This window comes from Lygodium microphyllum, chromosome 3 (assembly GCF_053477565.2).
Source record: "Lygodium microphyllum isolate KBCC chromosome 3, Lygodium_microphyllum_v1.1.10, whole genome shotgun sequence".
Lineage (NCBI taxonomy): Eukaryota > Viridiplantae > Streptophyta > Polypodiopsida > Schizaeales > Lygodiaceae > Lygodium > Lygodium microphyllum.
Window position 1 is genome coordinate 171376505 of NC_141137.1, and position 20935 is coordinate 171397439.

Consider the following 20935-nt stretch of genomic DNA (forward strand, 5'->3'; position numbering starts at 1 on the left):
GAGGAGTCAGGATTCCCAAAAGCCATGGTCCACCATAATAGCTTTTGCAACTCTAGAATCCTTATTTCTTTTGGTTCTCAGTTCATATATCTTTCTGTCAAATTTTATTTTTAATAGTTGGAAGTTCATGCCTGTTGAGCATCCTCAATTGTTAAATTAGCATTGCTGGTTGTTCATGTTTGACCTCATATTTACCATCTTTGCAATCATTTTAGTTGCACTTTTTGTTTGTACTTTCAGGTGATCATAGACATTCAGTCAGTTACTGAGGAAGATTTGACAAAGCTACAGGTTTTGCCTACTTTGTTGTTGCCTATTGCTGTAATGTTCTTTTTGGTATCTGCATTATCTATTCTCTGTTCTAGCATAAGTGAACTGAATTGAATACTGTGAACATATGCTAGGGTTTGTAGAGAAAACACAGAGTGCACAAATGTGACTAGCACAGAGTGAACTCAGACAAGAACCCAAAAGGAGGAGGAGGAATAAAAGAAAGAATGAATGCGAAATTAATGAATGATAAAAGGGATGAGATACACTTGAAGAGTGCTCAAGGAGTAGAGGCTGTCCAACAACCCCACTCTCCCCTGGGAGTGGGTTGAGGGAGAGTGCCGCAACATGTCGCCCTGAGTATGGATCCTGTGTGCAATAAGCCACCAATGTCAGAGAAGAAATCTGATATAGAGGGTGGAGAGTGACAAAACACAGCAATGTACTGTGCAGATAAGCTAGGGTTTGCACTGAAAACCCTAAATACAAAAACTCAAAAACACAAACACAAATAGAGGAAGAAAGAGAACTCTGAAGTGAATGAATCAATGCTGTAAATTAAGGAAAGAGTATATAGAATGCTGAAAGGTAAAGCGATGAGGTGGAGTATCCAAAGTAGGCAAAGCATTAGTCATGTGACACCTCTGAAGAGTCATGAATCTGCCAAAACTCATGTGCCTATAGCAAGCATGCCATAGCTTTGCATTTCGCATAGTGGGAGTAAGTGTTTTGACTGTCAGAGCATGATGAGATCTCTTTTCATCAGTATCCAACAAAAAGAGACCTTTGTACAAAGTACCTAATAAACAAAGAGCATAATTAAGCGCTCTATCTTTATCAATGCATTTGTCATCTTCAAAGATGACTTGAAAGCCTTGCTTGTGAAAAGTTGAAATTGAGAGAACGTTTTTAGTAATCCTAGGCACAAATAAGACATCCATAAGCTGAAAATCTAATTAATCTATAGCAGTGATCACAACTGCACCAATGCCACAAACGTCATAGCTAGAGCTGCTCGCACAAGAAACTCTCTTCCCAATTGAGGCTTATTGCATGGATGTGAACAAACACTTTTGAGAAGTGATGTGTGTGGATGCCCACTATCAGAATACCATGTATGCTACCTTTCAATAGCATTAAATGTTGAATCAGGCATAAACATGTAATAATTGCAAGTGAGAAATGCATAATCCTCTTCAACCAAGTTTGTTGTAGCATCACCATCCGAAGACTGAGTTTCATGGTAGTTTCAACTTGAAGTTGGACATAGAGACTTGGCGTATGCTACTTTGTCAGCAAATAATGTCTTGATAGCTTCATGTATTGAGATGGAGATATGGTTTTTTTTTTCACATGGTTTTGCAATGGCTTTCTTGTTAGGGTTGCAAATGGGAGGACTTGAGAGGGGGTAACTAAGTTTTGTGAATTGGCAACATGAATGGAGGGAATAGGGGAACGCTGTTCTCTAATGGATAGGAAGGGGGACTTGTTCCAACCCCTAGGAACGTTTGTCACATTCTTGATGACCATCTCTATTTGGAATGTTTCAACATGGAGGAGTGCTGTTGGGAATGCCACATTCCATTTGCATGCCCCCACTTGTGACCCAGTTAGTGGTTTTTTTTTTCCATTTGTTGCGTGGGCAACAACTATCAACCTTACCACCAACCTATTCACTAGCTTTCCTGCTGTCACACATCTCTCTCCCTCTCTTTGTCACAGAGCATTGCATGCATCTTTCTTACAACCCAAAGTCATAATTGATTGCTTCTTTCCAATGCTGGTTTAGGTGAAATGCATGTTGGGATTGGCAATAGATGTAGCTTGTGGTTTCGGTTTGCCACCTTTGAGAATTGTTTTGATAGTTTGGCTTGATATTTCTATGATGTATCTACTATGGGCCTTGTCACTTGGGCCTCGGCTCTTTCATAATATGGCATTATTGCATTTCTTAATCCCATTCCCCCCTTCCATGTTTCGTGTGGATTGATGGATGTCTGCTCTACATCTTTGTGGGAATTTTTAGCGATACACAATTTTTGTGATTTTGCTACATGTTTGAGCTATTTCTCTTTTGACTGACTCATGAGCATGGTAATATGAAACATGTTTCACCGGGGTATAAATGTGAAATGCGTTTCAATGTTGAAATGTTTGTGTGTGTAATGTTCTTCCTATCTGTTTCACTCCAAGTAAAAATTACTAATTCTATGGAAAATTTTGTGAATATATGTATTCTAAATGCGTTCTTTTGTTGTTTCATGTCGCTTTCAATTAGGAATTACCCAAGTTGAGGTATTCCAGCTCACAGCCCTTGCATCTAGGGCAGATTCACATTTAGATGTAGGTGTTGATGCTCTACTGCATCCTTTGTTTGCAGTGTTTTCACCTTGTGGCCTTTCTTAATGGCCAGCCAAATCATTTGGTTGAGGGTTACTAGTGGTGCCGGTTCATAGAATCCTTTGTGTTTTTTTTAATGACAAGTAGAACCATTTTCCAAGGAGGCAACTTGGCAGTTCTGTTTTCCTCTAGAGCACATCATCTGCTGACTTGTGTGTGTCCACACTCAGTGTCATTGTGAGACCCGTAGTTGCTGCTATGTTCATGAATTCTTGAGAACTTGGGCCACAGAGTCCCAAGAGCAGTCATATTGTAGATTTTGCCTATGGTAGGACTTTGTGACTGTCGTTCCCAATTGTCTGGTAATTCTTGCCAATTGGCTTCATGTGCCAAGTTGTCAAATGGGTTCACAATTTACTCACTTGTTTTGCTTGTGTTTGGATACTAGACCTACTTTTTCCTTTCATCACAGTTTACTGTATGATAGACTAGTGCTAGTTTATTTTTTGAAGTGGGATTAAAATTTGGTTTTCCCTTGGATACTGCTTTTGTTCGATTTCTTGAATATAGAACGCCTTCACAAATGTTGGCATTATGGTTCTCCTTGTTTTTTTAATAGTGTGTGGCATGAAGTGTTTTGATGCACACCAATAGATTATATTTTGGATTCATGTTATTAATGTGCCAATGCATGAGAAAATCCTTAGTGCTTTCTTATATTCCAGGCTGTGCGACTAGAAATAAGGTTTGTGGCTTATGGACCACACGGACGCTCTGTTGAACTCCAACATGTAATATTACCATTGCAATTTCCTGAGGTTCCTCAAAATGCCTCATGGCAGAGGTGAGTAAATTCAATCCTGTGGTCTCACCACTTGACTTTACTATGAAAAGGTATAGTATGATCCCCTGTTTGTTCGGATTTTTTCCAGAAAGCAGTGTTACTTCTTGCATGCATTATTCATGGATGATGTAAGGGCTGATTCAGGGTTGAGAAATATGTGTCATTTGTGATGGCTCAAAAATCCACAAAGTTACAACCAACTGTGATTAGTTCAGACAAGCCCAAAACTGTATCCAAGCTGCGAAAAAAGTAAATCTCAATGTCCAACTCTGAAGTAATGTGAAAGATAGTGTGGTTGCAGATTTGTGGACAAAGCTGCAGGTCTGGCTAATGAACTGACATAAAGCATGGTCACATATGTTGAAGCATAAAGGCCCTTGACACAGCTTGCTGTCCTACTTGCTTATGTGTGTGAGAGAAAATATAGAAGTTAAGATATCAATGGTCTGACCTGAGGTATGACACTAGAGACCAAAGAGTGGCCAGGACTCAGCTCCAGATACAAAAAAACCAAGCTAAGGAGGGATAAGCAGCAAAATTCAAAAGAGCATTAAATTGGAGCTGTGAGCAGCCAAGTATGAAATGTCCCCCAAGGATCCAAGCTGCACACGAGACACAACACAAGCCATATCCACAAATAAAAGGGACTTGGTAGCACTTGAAAGGGAGGAGGAAAGTTGGCAAGGATGTAGGTGGGTGCTCCTATGCAAGAGGGTAAAAAGTGCCCATGGATAGGGTGTGTTCACACTAATGGACACATGGATTCTCATTGCACTAAACCACACTAACATTAGTTATAGTTATGGTGGAAAGAAATGAAACTTAGTCAGAATTAGCAAGACACGCAACTGAAATTTGCTCGTTTCTTGGTTTCGTGTTGTTTAGTTCAAAGCCTTTACTTCAGGTCTTGGGAAAGCTTGTTGTATTGATATTTGAGGCATATCTCTTCTAGCCACTGATATTGGAAAAGAAGCTCAATACTAGTGTCAAAAGAGACTTGACGGTAAAGTGGCTTACGGTGTGAAATGGAGTTACAAGTAGAACCAGCTTCAATGTGAACATGGGCTCAATAGGGGATTCTTATGTGAATTGGGGCTTAGCACTATTAAGGTTATTAACCTTAATAAAATTTGTGTGATCTAGTATAGATTGTGGTTCTGCTTGTGCCAAAGCCTCTATTGATTGGAGGGATCATGCTTATTGATTGTGGGGATCGCGCTAGTTGATTGCGGGGATCACACTTGTTGATTGCACTATTGATTGCATCAGTTGCTGTGCTTGATCAACATTGAGACTGTTGTGATGAGATGGCTATAGTGCCGCTAGATGATGCTGGGCTGTTGCTAACACCGAGTTGTACATGGGTGCTGTTGATTGCTGGAATTTGATAACTGCCGTTTGTCAGCGATGGCCAATGTGAACTTCACTAATGGTGTACTTCATCATCTTCTTCTTGAGATGCTCTGCATTTGTGGGCTCCATCGAGCTTGGCATTTGGAAGGAGTCGAGAATTAGGGAGTAATCAGAGTATAGGTGGTTTAGAAATAGCTTTTGAAAGAGTTTTTATCCACCAGAAAGCATCAACAAGTGAGAGAAATGAGAGAAAAGAAGCTTTTGTGAAGCCTGGCTATGGCTTCCACTAGATCGTGTCTAAGTAATCTGACTGTAGCACATAGTAGAAGAGAACTTTCCCAAAGCCCTCTTGGGTGAATTCGAGGGACTATATAGGCTGCAAAAGCCCCAAGGTGGCACTTGACATTATCCACACCATGGCAAGCTAGATCAGGTCAAGTCTCTGTTTGCGAAAATTAGCCCTGATTGGAGGAAAATGCATTACCACCTTCTGTGTGTACCAAACCCGCTGATTTCCATTATGGAGAGGGGCACCCTAATGTGGATGAGATGCCTGTAAATCCTTGTCTCAAATGGTTTGGTGAATGGGGAGAATCAAGCCCTCCAAATTGGGGGGGGGGTAGCTGGGTGCTGATTCTTGGGTTTAAAATTATGTCACTATGCTAATACTAGTTTAGAGTTATGTTGGAAGAAATGAAACTTAGTCATATAATTGACAAGAGATGCAACTAAATTGGAATGAAGATATGTGCTCAATGAAAAACATGTTAATGACTAGAGAAGATGCAATGGATGAGCTCTTTATCAAGCTGGAAGTAGAAAGATTGATCTACTAGCTCATATCTCTAGCTCTCATACAGCTATGTCACAAAGCGAGGATCCACCTATAGGCCATTATAAGTTGCAAGGCGGGTTGCATAGTGATATAATTGATGACTGCATACATTATTCTCCCCTAACTAAGAGTTGGTTCTTGTGGGTGTGTTTTGGAAGGTCTTGTTTCCAATACCCTCCCTGACCTATATAACAAGCAAAGGATATGATACACAGGATAAGTAGGACAAATAGGATAAGTACTCTAGATAGGATAACTGGGGTAGGTGGTACGCACTCTTAGATGACAAAAGACAAGACGTATGGAACTTACACAACAAAGTCCTATATCTAGCTTGTGTCTTGCTTGCTCTCTCTCTCCCCCCATTATCATAATCTCATGCTTTGTACTTTTGGATGTCTTGCCTATACTCATGCCACATCTCAAAAGGGACACAAGTTGCAGGACAAAGCGATAAAATGCATTTTTATTGGGTATAATATTGAGAGCAAAGGTTATTGGTTGTATCAACGGGTCACATGCAAAGCGCTTCTCAGTAAAGATGTTACATTTGTTGAAAATTCAAAAATACCTTTGCGTGATTGTAAAAATCAGCCAACTGTTGACCCCAAAGATGTGTTTGATTTGCTTACGCTATTACTTAGATCATTGCCACAGATTGTTGAGCATGCACTTGCTCAATCTCATGCATCATAACAACAATTTCAACAACCTACCCACATTGATTCACAACTTGATTTTCCCTAAATTGAGGCACAGATCATGATGATATAGAGACTATAGAGAGGGCTGCTATTCGGGAAGCAAAGACAGTAAACCTAAACTTTGTGAAAAGCTTCAAACTTTTCTTTGGATAAAGCCTTGGTGAATATGTCTTCTATGTTGCCTTATGTGTAGATAGATCAAATTCAATCTCCCCTACATGGAGTCTCTCTTTGACATAGTGATAATGCATCTCAATGTGCTTTGTTCATGCATGAAATACTGGATTTTGTGCAAATGCGTGCTCTGACTATTAGTGTAGATACAGGTAGTTTAGAGAAGTGCAATATGTAGGTTTGATAAAAGACGTTTGAGCCAAACACACTCAACTATAGCTATAAAAGTTGCCTTGTATTCAGCTTCACAACTTGAAGTGGCCATTGTAGGTTACTTGTTCCTAAGCCAAGAGATGCAATCATCGTGATTTGCCAAGCAAGAAACAATTTCCACTAGTTGACACTCTCGTGTCAAAACATCCTATCCAATCACTATTTGTAAAAGCATGCAAGGATATGGAGGTGCTTTACTAGTTTAGTTTTTTTGCTTGTTCAGGGTATTACTTACCTTTACTAATATTTAAGAAACATTTGCTGAAGGAAAGAGGCTGATATTTGTAGTCTTCCTAGTTGTAAGCATTTGAAAATTTCAGATGATGTAGATTTTCTCTAAAATTTTGGAGGCATATAAATGCAGAAGAAGGAAATACATAGGTAGGGAGGGATATGAATTAGGGGGGAATGAGGGGGAAGAAGAAAGTGAGAGAGAAGGAAGAAAGATGAAAGATGAGCTAGAGTCTAGGAAGAAGAGGAGGGATCAAGACACAATACATGAAGCTTTCAGCAACAAAAGAGAAGGAAGAAGAAGAAAAAGGAGGTGTGGTATGTCGAATTTGTGATTGTTGATAATGTGTGCATTTGCTTTGAAAGTGTTGAGCTAAAATATGCATTACTTGTGGGTTAGCCTCTTAAACAACCCCAAAATACACTAAAAATGCTCTTTTAGAGTAAAACCCTAAAACGGGGAGCGGTTCGAGAGAGTTCAGTGGAAATCCTAAAATGGGGAGCGGTTCGAGAAAGTTTAGTGGAAACCCTAATTTTTGGGGTGCCCCTCCACATCTATAAATAGACAAGCTGCCCCCATTCAGGAATCATCCTTGTTTTGCAGGTTACACCAGCCCATACACCCTCTGCTGCTGTTGGCGCCCAGTTTCCAGCCTGCAGCCCGCCTCCATCTGCTGTCCAGCCATCATCGACTGCAGCCACATCATCTTCAACCTGTCCATTGCTGTAGGCGACAGCTCTTAGCTGCTGGTGACTGCTCCAGACTGTCCCAGACTGCTGTTCAGCCTGTTGTCCATCATCTCCAGGGTCAGCTAGCCTGCGTTTTCAGCATTGCAGGCCCTGACACTCTCAAACACTGTCTCACCTTGCTGTCTACAGCAGACTGTGCACAGTTTCCAGCCCTTGATCCGTTTACTAGTTTCCAGCCTCCAGACTGCAGCGTTTTGGTGACCAGCCTGCTGCCATTCACTATTCAACACTCCTACACTCCGATTGGTGGTCACAGATTTGGGATCTGTCTTCGGTGGACATCACACTCCGACATTGCTCTGCCCTTGAGCACATTGTACACTCTTACATTCATTTACAACATTCATTCACTTCAGAGTTGTGTTCTCTCTCTCCCTTCTTCTGTTTGTGTTTGAGTTTTGAGTTTTGCGTTTTGGGTTTGAGTTTTGCCCTCTATGTCAGTGTCAATGTCTTTGTGTTTCTGTCATGGTCATACACTGTGTGTGTCCTCAATGCAAACCCTAGCACTCTTCTTAACATGGTATCAGAACCGGTGCTCTTGTAAAGAGTATCCTGCGGATATTGTTGAGAGCTAGTCTTTGTGCAAGGCATACAATACGACTCCTAACCGAATCATAATGTCCCAGACACCTTCTTCTTCAGTTCCTATGATGTCTTATCAGGCTTCTTCATCATTGGAGGCCTTGAGACGGCATTATGGACTTGGTGAGAAGGACGACACTCTACCTTTACAAGATTTCACTAACATGACAGAGGAGGACTTTGAGAAGTACTATCACAACAAGTACGGTGATGTTTACACCCCTCCTACGAGTTTTGCTACCACATTCGGACCGGTTGGTGAGGCTGGCCACGTCTCTGATCATGGAGGACATACGGCATTCGAAACGTCTGGCGATCCATCTTCATCATCTCCGCCAGGTCTAATGTCAAGTTTGTACAATTTTTTTGTGTTGCATGATCAAAACCCTCGCCTGTTTCTTCTTTTGAGGTACAAGATCCGGATGGCTTTGCGTATGTGAACTTCAATAGAGGGGGCTCACGAAGCAGACGAAATTCAGGTACATCTACAGCTTTTGTTTCATTTGAGCATATCACACACACTTCTCACTTCCCTCCCATCCTACCCTCTTCTATATCACACCTTGATCATCTCTCATCATCTTTTCAAAATCTTGGATTATACTCCACATCTGCATCACACACCCTAGGGGTTGGATCTACAATCTCCGCTCCTAGCACCTTTTCCTTCTCCACCCCATTCTCTACCTCTTTGCACCATGGTACTTCGTTAGGGGGAATGCCACCCTTTAACACAATGTGTCTTACCTTTCAGCAAATGAGCACACCTATCACTCCTAGGTCGACTGTGATGGGTATCCCCCTCACTATCCCCAACTTCACATCTCCCATGACCACTCATACGCAGGGGTTTCCATCCTCAGCTTATGGTACGTCTTCACACTCTCCTTGGGTTACACCTATGCAGGGATTGCCATCTTCTGCTCCCCATGTTCCCATCCCATCTCCTTGGGTTCCTCATGTGGCTACCATGCCCATGCCTAGTCAGCCCATCCCTACCTATGGATCCACCTTGCACACTACTCGCATGCCTAGTGGGCACTTTGGGGCCCATTCCCAAGTGTACTCCACTCCCCCATCCTACCCGCACTACACTTTTTCACACTATCCATCTCCGAGTACTATCACTCTTGTTGCAACGGCCAAGAATGCCTTCACGGATAACACATGTTTTAACGGGTCAAATTTCACTACTTGGTCGAATTTCATGCAACAAGTGCTTGAGTCTCAGGGTCTTTGGGACCTCGTCATTGGTCTAGAGCCTATGCCGGACCCTCGACTAGCTCACCCTGACTACATCCGTCAATGGAGAGTTTGCAATGCTACAATCAATGTTGAGTTGATGTAGGGATTGCTTCTTGAGTTTCACTCTCAGTTGCAGTACTTCTCACTCGCGTCAGAGCGTTGGAGTCACCTTCTCGACCGCTATGCGGCTCGTGATCGTACTCGGTGCATCAATCTCAACTTTGAGCTTCAAGAGTTTTCTCTTAAGGAAGGGGATGATCTGAAAGTCAAGCTGGCTGACTATAGGCGGTTAGTTGCCGAGTTTGCCATTACTGGCCCTCCAAAGCTAGATGACGATCAGGTTACATTCTTCTTGAATAAGTTGCCCGCAAAATACTTCAATTTCATTGAACACATCATCTCCCAACCTTCTACGATTTTGAGTGTCAGTTCTTGCGTTACGCAAGGTTGCATGATTAAGTCCACAAGAAATCCTCATCACAGCCTTATTCAGAGTAGAGGGGGTTGGTTGCTTCTTCTTCGGGAGGGAAAACCACCAGTGGCAAGAACTCGCTAGATGTGAAGGCAAGCCAATCAAAGGGTGACTCCTCTTCCTCCGATGGAACCAAAGAATCAAGACCTATCTGGCAGCAACTCCCTAAGAAAAACCGGTTTTGCATACACTGCCAGAGAGCAGGCCATGTGGACGAGGAGTCTTGCTCCAAGGCCCCAAGTCTTCCACCTAAAAAGCCTCAGTAGACCGTTGCGACTTCACAGTCCAGTTGGGCTACACCTTCCGTTGCTGCCCCATCTGCTCCTCTAGCCCCCACAGCTGCTGGACATGTGGCACTCGGACAGCCTCAACGGCCATCCTTCTCTACTCTTAAAGGATTGGTTGATTGGTTTGCAGGTTCCGATCCCGTTGCACTTCATGCATCTATCTCACCTTCCTCCCCACCTCGTCAGGTGTTCCCTTGGCAGAGCCCTGCTACTGGACGTACGTGATGGTGGCCACCTTCTTAGACTAGCACGTCTCTAGGTCCTTTCGGATACCATAGGTCAGTCTAACATTTTTTTCGTACTCTTAGAGTCGGGCCCATAGGATTTTTGTCTCTACATTTTAAGTCTTCTGCTGCATTTACTCATACACACATACACATTTGCATCTTTGCACTTGTTCCTTCAGTTAGCTTTTCATTTTAGTTTAGTTTTGTTTTTGGAGCATCTCACTACTGACCTTTGTGATTGCAGACTTTGATCTCCTTTGCAAGTTTTGTTTTCAGTGTAGGGCTAACATGCAGGTTTGCCCAGTCCTACCTGGGTTGGAGACTTGGGATGTGCGCCGTTCCTTCATGGTTTCATCATCCTTGGAGTTTTTCTCTTCTACCAGCATGGAGGCTTTTCCTCCCTAGGCGGATTGTATAGCATCTCTCTTGATGCTATCATGGCGGTGACTTCTACCTAGCTCTTCCAGCTGGGATGCTTCCTCCACCTCTTCATTCCTTATGGTTCTTGGCACCACACGAAGACCGACATCAGGCTCCTCTTCCTTCTTCGGCATCTACATCCAAGTTGAGAGGGGGTTCCTACCCTTCTTGGTATTCTACAGGCTTCAGCACTTTGTCTTCGACATCAGCTTCTTCCCCCTGTTGTACCTTAACCTTTGCATTGCATGATTTTATCATCTTTGTATTAGGGCGCTTGGGCAAGTGAACAATTTCCCCATGAGGGACATTGTCCAAGTGGCACTTGTTGCATAAGCATTCTTCAGCGTGTAGCATACTTTGCATCTCATTGTGTAGAGCACCACTTGAGCGGATCCTAAGCTGTTTCCACCGGCGGCAGATGTCACTACACCACCATCCTCCTTCATCACATGGATACCTCATCACCTCTTTTTCCTCGTCATCAACACCCTGAGTGGATGGGTTAGCTTGTACTGTTTTGTGATGTGTTGGGTGTACCCTCCCTACTCCCATATTCTGGGTCACTATTCCTCAATCGGCCGCATCCCATAAAATTTACCACACTTATTTAAAAAAAAAAACAACAGATAAAAGTTCCATGTAGTTCCATCCGCCTTTGTAGGGCTTAGGCCACTGGGTAGCCGACGTGCATCTTTTGTTCGATGCCCTGTTCTCTTTGGGGTGACTACTTGGATTCCCTTGGTAAGATAACCATCGCCTCTGTAGTCTTGGTAGGCCATTGGGCAGCCGACGTGCACCCTTTGTCCGATGCCTTGGCTGCTTTGGGGTGGGACGCCTTGGGGTACATCAACATCACAATGGCTGGCCTAACCTTTCGGCTCAGTTTTGCGCCTGAGAGGGGGTGTTGAGCTAAAATATGCATTAATTGCTGATTAGCCTCTTAAACAGCCCCAAAACACACTAAAAATGCTATTTTATAGTAAAACTCTAAAACGGGGAGCGGTTCGAGAGAGTTCAGTGGAAACCCTAAAACGGGGAACAGTTCGAGAAAGTTTAGTGGAAACCCTAATTTTTGGGGCGCCCTTCCATATCTATAAATAGACAGGTTGCCCCCATTCAGCAATCATCCTTGTTTTGTAGGTTACACCAGCCCACACACCCTCTGCTGCTGTTGGTGCCCAGTTTCCAGCCTGCAGCCTGCCTCCATCTGCTGTCTAGCCATCATCAATTGCAGCCACATCATCTTCAGCCTGTCCATTGCTGTAGGCGACAGCTCTCAGATGCTGGCGACTGCTCCAGACTGTCCCAGGCTGCTGTTCAGCCTGCTGTCCATCATCTCCAGGGTCAGCCAGCCTGCGTTTTCAGCATTGCAGGCCTTGACACACTCAGACACTGTTTCAGCCAGCTGTTTGCAGCAGACCGTGCACAGTTTCCATCCCCCAATCGGTGGTACACTGCTTCGTTTACCAGTTTCCAGCCTCCAGACTGCTGCGTGTGCTATTCAGCACTCCTACACTCCGACTGGTGGTCACAGACTTGGGATCTATCTTCGGTGGACGTCACACTCTGACATTGCTCTGCCCTTGAGCACACTGTACACTCTTACATTCATTTACAGCATTCATTCACTTCAGAGTTGTGCTCTCTCTCTCCCTTCTTCTGTTTGTGTTTGAGTTTTGAGTTTTGCGTTTAGGGTTTGAGTTTTGCCCTCTATGTCTGCGTCTGTGTCTTTGTGTTTCTGGCACTCCTACACTCCGACTGGTGGTCAGAGACTTGGGATCTGTCTTCGGTGGACATCACACTCTGACATTGCTCTGCCCTTGAGCACACTGTACACTCTTACATTCATTCACAGCATTCATTCACTTCAGAGTTGTGTTCTCTCTCTCCCTTCTTCTGTTTGTGTTTGAGTTTTGAGTTTTGCGTTTAGGGTTTGAGTTTTTGTCCTCTATGTCTGCGTCTGTGTCTTTGTGTTTTTGTCGTAGTCGTACACTCTGTGTGTCCTTAGTGCAAACCCTAGCACTCTTCTTAATAGAAAGAGGTAGGATGTTTCCTTTGAAGACTTTCAAATCGATATTTTGGGGTATTTGGGTGAGCTGTGCTTTGTGAATAATTATTCTGGATCTCATTAAAGAGGGGCAGGGAACATGTTTCTAGGCCTGTATGCTCCAGAGCATCTCTCTTTTTCAGCTTGGTGTGCAAGATTTTTTACTTTAGAGAACCTTGTCTTACAAGCACAATGCAGATTTGGAGATAACGGGGCTGTTCTTCCGGTACGAACACACCTACTTTGCCACATGGATGATCCACTATTGGTATTGCAACGGTATGAAATAGTTTTGCCTTTTTATTGGAGGTAAGTATTGGTTCTTTGAGCATCACTTAAATTGCTGTATTTGCAACCTGGGATCTTTTTGCAGCTATGTGTTAAGCCATGCTAAAGCTGGGGACATTATTGCAATTGGTGAGACACCACTTGCAATTATGCAAGGTAACTTGCAGCTCTTTCTGGCTTGTAATTTACTTTTTATTTTGATGTTTTCCAGACTGCTGGTGCTTATGTTGTAGACTTGAGCAATAAAGTTGCACTCTAGGACAAATTTTCAGTCAAACATGCTCCTTGTGTAGGACGTTTTCGACATCCTTATAATATCAAACCATGTGTACTGGCAAAGATAGCTTGCCGTGTTTTCCATCCAACATCGTCACTTGCAACTGCTTGTGGTATGCAGGTGCTTTTTTGTGCAGGAAGTGCTTTGAAATGTAGGGACTTGGTGTCTGCTGGAAGTAAAGCTGATTCTGAACTTTTATGCAGGCACTTCTTGATATTGCAGGAAAATTAAGGGTGTTGCTTGCTTTCATAATTGCAGTGCTTACCCGGTGAGAGTAGAAACCTTTGTTTATATGCTTAAACAGTGCTATTTTGCCTTACAATACCAGGTGCATAATATGTATTGACAGTCGATAGACAACCTGTATATTGAGTGATCCTCTTTCTCTTGCTTTATTATGGCCCAAGTCCTTGTCTTGAAGTAGTAGTAAATGAAAAGCACACGAACTGGGCAATGTAGAAGCATATCTCATGTGAGAAATTGCATGTTAGTCAGACCCCATGTGCATTCATCAATATGTACTGTGAACTGTATTATGATTTGTTAGGTCAATAGTAGTACTGGTTTGTGTAGAGCATGCCTTCATGTAAGACATCATGGCCACTGTGAATACTGCAACTGGACTTGAATGTGCTGCATTTTGGTCCCAGCTGGGTGTATTTAACTGTCACACATCGTGGTGTGGCTGGTAAAGCTTTCTATGGTTGCATGATGACCGAACTCCTGTATTTTGCAGTTGTCCTCTGCACATGATACTGGTGAGCTGCCTATAAGTTTGCTGCCAATGTACCACGCCACCATGATACTATGCATGGTTAAGGCTGATGAATGGCTGCTTGGCAGGTTGTGGGGCAGGTTGTAGAAATGAGCTAGGCAAACAGTAATGACAGTATGATTCAGGCCAAAAGGAATAGAAACAGCCGTTTTGGGGGTCGAGGGGTCCTGGGACACGTTCCAGCCATTCCTAAGGGCTGGAATAGCTGTTCCCAAAAGTTAGGATGGTTAAGAGATCTTGTAACGTGAATGTACCCAAAAGATAGGGCTGTTCAGGAGTCCTTTAAAAAGGACTTGGGGATTATTCGGTCTACATTTCTCACGAGACCTATACTTGGACTCTAGACCCTAGGCAGCTCCATCCACACCCCAGGATTGCGTAGCATGATGGTATGGATAATGGGATGTCAGTCCTTGCAATGGGAGCTTGGGCTGTTATGTTGCTAGTCTAGGGTGAGCTTGTTTGGCTCTGTGGTTGGGAGGTGAGTCTGATGTCCATCTCTTTATTTTCCTCTGTATGTATAGCCTGTGACATGTCATGTCTGTAAGTTGGAGGTCTATACACTACTAGTCAATGGTGAGCCTGTTTGGCTCTATAGTTGGGAGGCGAGTCTGATGTTTATCTCTTTATTTTTCTCTCTATACTTTATGGCTTGTGCCATGTCATGTGTACAAGTCAGAGATCTATGTGGGCATTTCATTGATATCAAAAGTGGCAACTAACTCTCTTTCATGTGCCATGGCAACATGCACAAATCCACTCGGAGCTCATGGCACCATGATGGTCTGTCCATGCTTGACAGAAGAAGTAGGATGGGAAGCACATGCAAGCAGGTGGTGAGCATTGTTCATTTACATATTACTTGTGTGGAGGTTGTTTTAGTTGTAGTTCAATGGCTGTTTGGTAGACTGTTGTTCCTTCCTGTTTTCTCCCCATGATGCTTGTGAAGGTAGCCTGAGGAATTCACACTCCCTGGACACATGCCTGTCAGGGAGAATATTTTCCCTTTTTATGCTGCTTTTGCACGATACATGTCATGTAGGATGGGGAGGTGAGGGCCTGATGATTTGACAATACTTCTGCATTAATGGTGTTCTTCTTGGAGCAACTGCTTTTTGAAAAGCTTAACCAATTGCTTGGGATTACTTCTGTTTATGCTCTTTGACTTGGACTATGGTGGAAGTCACATGGTTCTACAAGGGGGTGGTCCTTTGTGATGCCCGAAAGGCTGATTAGTTCCACTGGCACACCACTCCAGGGAAGAATGGAGTAGATATCCTTTGCTAACATTGCAAAGGCAATTTTTTGTAGGGTGGTTTATCCCCTTTGACACCCCTTGATTAGGGACACTTAAGGATCAGGTTTGGGACAGGTTGAGGCAGCTAGATTTGCAAGGAAGATTTGTGTCTGGGCAGCCTTAATACTGGTCCTAGGCTGTCTATGGGGAGAGCCTTGTTAGGGCAGGCCTGGCGAGCATCTCACAAGGGTGGTGCCAGGGCTGAAACCAAGGGAAGGTCAAAGCTCATCGGCAGTGCATGGACAGACAATGATACAATGATAATTAGTCATTATAGTTCATACAACAATGGGCACCATAACAGGACCATGAATTCTCAAGCTGTGGGTGATTAAGACACCACCAAGGTGCCTCAGAGAGAACATGATGTCCATGTTGATCGTACTAGAACTTGAAAATAGAGAAGAATCATAGTACCTCTTTGTGTCTATCAACAATGCCTTGTAGTAGCATACATGATCATCCTGTCGAAAATGCCTTTGACCATATGTGAATATGGATTTCGTGCCTTTGGCCAAGACTGCCGAAGTGTCCCCTCATGTGAGCTTAGACTAGGAGCCAATCTCGCTCTCTATCAAGTAATAGCCCATCATGAACTTGGAAGTCAATTCGAGCTCCAAGATTTCAAAGCTTGCCAGACTTCAATTGATGCGTCAGGAAAGTCTCTCTTTGGAACATGTGCATCTATATACCGATATAGATGAGGCTTGTGAAGAAAATACCCTAACACAGAAACACAAATAACACTGTATGACAAAGCACGGATTGATAGAACACAATTAGGGTTAGGGTAACCCAGAGACAATGAATACAGAGAATGAATGAAGTGATATAACTACTGAATATACAATGCTCATGTAGCAAACACACTACGTAGTGAATGAATACTGTACCTCGAACTCTTGTATCTCAAGGATCAGGGCAAGGGTAATGAGCTGGAGAGCCTGTTGTACTTTGAATGGATCCCGAATTGTAGCAAAGTAACCTTAAAGTGTCGAACACCAGCAAACGTAGCCAAGAAAGGCTGGATCTGATGCAGACGAAAGTGCAGGAGAGAGGAAGACAACACAGATGAGGAGAGAGAAAGACTAAAAACGTAGATGAGGAGAGAGGGACTAAGAACGTAGGTGAGAAGAGAGAAAACAACATGTTGAGGAGAGAGAAAACAGCAAATGTAGATTGAGGAGAGAAAATCCTTAAGAATAGTTGAGAGGAGAGAGAAAATCTGTAGGGCGGCAGCAAGGGCTGCAAACGCAGCAGTATGCTGATGTGGCAGACTGTACGACAACTGGATGATGGACAACAACAGTTGCCTGGTTGGAAACAACAGCAAACCAATGACAGAGTGGAAATAGGCGCCAAATGAGTGAAGACTGTACTAGACAGCTTGGATTGTGATGTCCTCCACGAATGGGGTGTGGGCAGTAAGCTGAAAACACTTGAAACTTGCAAAAACGAGATTAGGGCTGAATGGAGGGCAACATACCTATTTATAGACAGTTTGGCCCCTCCAAAGTGGGTTTGTGTTAATGGGATATATACACTCTCTAGGAATGCATTTCTTTTTAAATAAACAAGGTTTCTTTATTAATTAAGCATGTTTTGGGGCTGTTTAAGTGAAGATAATGCATTTTTAGCTCAACAAGGCTCACTTGCCCCACCTCACCACCCTCTCACACTCCCTCTCTAGCATTGGAGAGTCGTGAGGGATGATTGCATCACTTGCACTAGAAAGTAGGAGGGGCTACCAAGCCCTTCCCTTGGTTTGAAGAAGATGATCCTTTCTACACATTAGCCTTGGGTTTTGGCTGGAGGATCCGAGCCAGAGCTAGAGGAGGTGGATGACTCGACAGTGAAGTTTGCATCGTGCTACTTCTTCTGCTCCTTTTTCCTTGAAGCCGCTAATTGTTTGCAATCCTTGTGCAAATGACCCTTCTTACCATAGTGATAGCATTGGGCATTCGACTTTTTCTTTCTGTCATTTCTCTTTGAAGCTACAAAGGCCTCACTTGAGCCACCATACTGGGATGGAAGCTGCCCTTGTAACTGTAAAGACTCCTCATACTCAAGTAGCATCAACAACATATGTGTAAAGCTAACTGGTGCCAATAACATTGGGCCTTCAAAGTATTGGCCACGCCATCGAACTCCGAAGGGAGCTTATAGAATATAGTCTCCACAAGAGGAAGCCTTTGGAAGGATAGACTGCATGTATTGAAATTGATCTTGTATTTGTGTAATATGAAATAAGAATGGTTGGATAGTATCCTTCGGCTCAAGCTTCATTTGTTGGAGTTGACCATCAAGGGTAACTGCACAGATAGTCGAAGGAGCCTTGTTCAACATGTGAAGCTTCGCCCATATTAGGGAAGCAATCTTGCAAGAGGTGACGGTTGGAAGAACTTCCTTATAGATATTGTAACCAGCCTTCCTTCCGTAGATGGGTGGTAAATCCCCGATTACAACTTAATTACAACAGCAAATAATAAATGCAAATTTGAAAATACAAATTTACCTACTGATCTTGGACAATGCACACCCGATTGGCCCCAAAATTGGTGTCCCTTTTGGTAAATTGGTGCCTCTTTCGGTATTTCTTTAGCTTTATTGAAGAAAAAGCTGATTTACAATGGGATTCCCCTGATTCTCTTCGCAATCCAAACTCCCCTTGCTGTCCAAAGTGACCAGCAAGTCTTCAATCTGATTTGCCCTTTAATTTGGGCACTTAATTAGCCTTCACCCACTTCAAAGACGATGGAAATGCCCCAAATTCAATAGCTGGCTAGTCCTCCACCTGAATTCAGCTGAAATTCACCTTCAGCCTTGAAAAATCCAAGTCTTGGAGCTTCCAATTTTTGGCACACTTCTCGAAGGCTGTTGCTAAACCCTAATTTCAGCAAGAAATTAGGGTTTACAGCAGAGAAATTTGCAATTTCTCAGCCTCCAAGGGTCCAAATGCTGAGATCTTCGGAGCAAGGCTGTGAAATGGTTGGGAGATGAGAGAGAAAGCTATAGAGAGAGAAAATTCAGAGTTTTGTCGTGAAGAATGACTGAAAATCAGTCAAATGCAGCTGCTGACCTGCCACAACAGCTTGTAGATGTAAAGAACTGAAGAAATTCAGTCATTTATTGCTGCTGCCCTATCTCAACAGCTTGTAGATATTGTCACCTGTTGTTGATTGGTCTTCTCCTGCCCTTGGCTGCCTTAGAAGGTCCTCCAATGGCTGCAAATCAGGCCAGCAACATCTCCTTCCTCTCTCTTGCAGGCTAAATACCCTAAAAATGCCTCTCTCCAACCTCTAAAGACGTTTTTCAGTCTTTCATGGGCATTTTTGACAAGTGGCACCCTTCCCAAATGGTTTTTTCAGCATTATCCATAATTAAATATTAATTTTCAGTCTTTAAATACTGAAAATTAATCTAATAATTATTTCGGTGCCGAGAAAAATAGTATGATTGGTCAATGAAAAAATTGGCTTGGCAACTTCCATTGCCGAGTGTCTCTGCGCCATCTTTGACCATCAGATTAGCGTTAAGTACCATTAAACGCCACTTCTCTAGTGTCACCAATTGACACTTATGGCCAAATGAATGACCTAGGTCAACAATTGGTACCAGATACCACCAAGTACCTTTGTAGCATAATTTATAACAACTTTTATCTTTGACATCCCGTGATTTCCTCCGGTTGCGGGCTTGTAAATTTACTCTAATTCCAATTACACCTCACATGTGTAACATTTACTTAACCATGTGATTAAAAATTAATCCACATCTTATGTGAGGTTTCAAAAATACACGTGTCCTCATGATAGATACAACAAAGAAGAGTATAATATGCATGGGCATCATCGTTATCCCATGTGAGCATAGCTTCTTAATAGTTGTCCTTGTCAAAATTAGTTGAAGAGGAGTGAAACGGTCAGGATGTTGAAGAGTTCCAAAAACAATATACCATAACCACTTTTGCATAAACCATGCTTTCATAAGAGCACTCCATGTTAAGTAACTAGGGTCATGAATTTTGTCATTAGTAGAACAATAAGGGGGAGCCATTTGGAGAGAATAGAAAAAGAGAATAAAGAAAAAAAAGGAAGAAGAGAGAGAGAGAGAGAGAGGAATCTTGACTCCTGCTCACCCTTCTCCTCACCCTATTACTGAGACTTTTCAATGCAAAGTGCCAAAGGTAGGGATTTTTATACGAAGCCTCAATCTTTGCGTGTACCTGCAATTGGTGTGGATGATAAAAGTGCTCCCGATTCTGCTTTGTGCTTTGACATGTGTGCAAATTCCCTTGCTACCTTCTAGAGGTTAACGCATGACATTTTCATACCTCATGTCGATGACTTTGTTCTTGTATTCTTTGATGACGTCCTAATTTGTATTCTTTGATAACTTTCTAACTTATTTTAAGAAGGAAGAAGATCATGAACCACATCTTTTCATTGTCCTAGAGATAGTGAGAACACACAAGCTGTATGCTAAGAAGAAGAAGCGTGCCTACTTTAAAAGAAATATTGAATACTTGGGATTTATAGTGTTTGCTGAAGGTAAATCAATAGATTCTGCCAAGGTCAAAGATGTTCAAGATCGGCCACCTTCAACCACTATCAAGGAAGTGAGAAGTTTTGTAGGTGTAACAGGATGGTATAGAATATTCATTAGAAACTCTGCTCAAATTGTAGGACCTCTTACAGACCTACTCAAAAAGCAAGTTGCCATCAACTGGACGCCAATTGAACAGTCTAGCTTTGAGCAACTAAAGCATAGTTTGGTAATTGCTCCTATCTTAAGGCTATCTGACTTAAGTAAGGAATTTGAAGGTGTCACGAATGCCAACTCTCTTGCATTGGGATGCGTACTAATGCAAAAAGGTCATCCCATAGCTTACTCTTCAAGAAAATTGAAAGCCCATGAAAAGAGATATGGCAATGGGCCTTGTGCAATGGATCCATTGGCTCTCTAGAGTCCCGAACACCTTGTGAAACTAGTATGCCTTCTGTGGATGGGTGGTAATTCCTTGATTACAACTTAGTTACAACAGTAATATTTATTACAAAATTGAGAAATGCAAATCAACTCACAATCTAGGACAATGGACACCTTGTTGGCGCCAAAACTGGTGCCCCTTTTGGTATTTCTTTAACTTTATTGAAGAAGAAGTTGATGTAAAATGGGATTTTCCCAATCTCTTTTGGTATTCCAACTCCTCTTGCTGTGTAAAATCATGACCAAGTCTTCAATTTGTGCCTTGATTTGGGTAGTCAATTGGCCTTCACTTACTTTGATGGAGATGGAAAAGTG

General features: G+C 42.8%; 1 protein-coding gene across 4 annotated transcripts in view; it reads left to right on the plus strand.

Annotated features, from left to right (window-relative positions):
* The window catches only part of LOC148039178 (uncharacterized), a 72647-nt gene that overhangs the window by 15096 nt on the left and 36616 nt on the right, over window positions 1–20935 (plus strand). For all 4 annotated transcript variants that reach the window (XR_015690365.1, XR_015690366.1, XM_087675072.1 and 1 more), the window contains 6 exons: window positions 241–291; window positions 3336–3454; window positions 13193–13273; window positions 13368–13438; window positions 13576–13679; window positions 13763–13827. Coding sequence is in view for 2 of the 4 variants with exons in the window: in XM_087675072.1 (XP_087531198.1) it covers window positions 241–291; window positions 3336–3454; window positions 13193–13273; window positions 13368–13438; window positions 13576–13679; window positions 13763–13827 (491 nt within the window). In the remaining 2 variants the exon portion in view is untranslated. The remainder of the gene's footprint in view (window positions 1–240; window positions 292–3335; window positions 3455–13192; window positions 13274–13367; window positions 13439–13575; window positions 13680–13762; window positions 13828–20935) is intronic.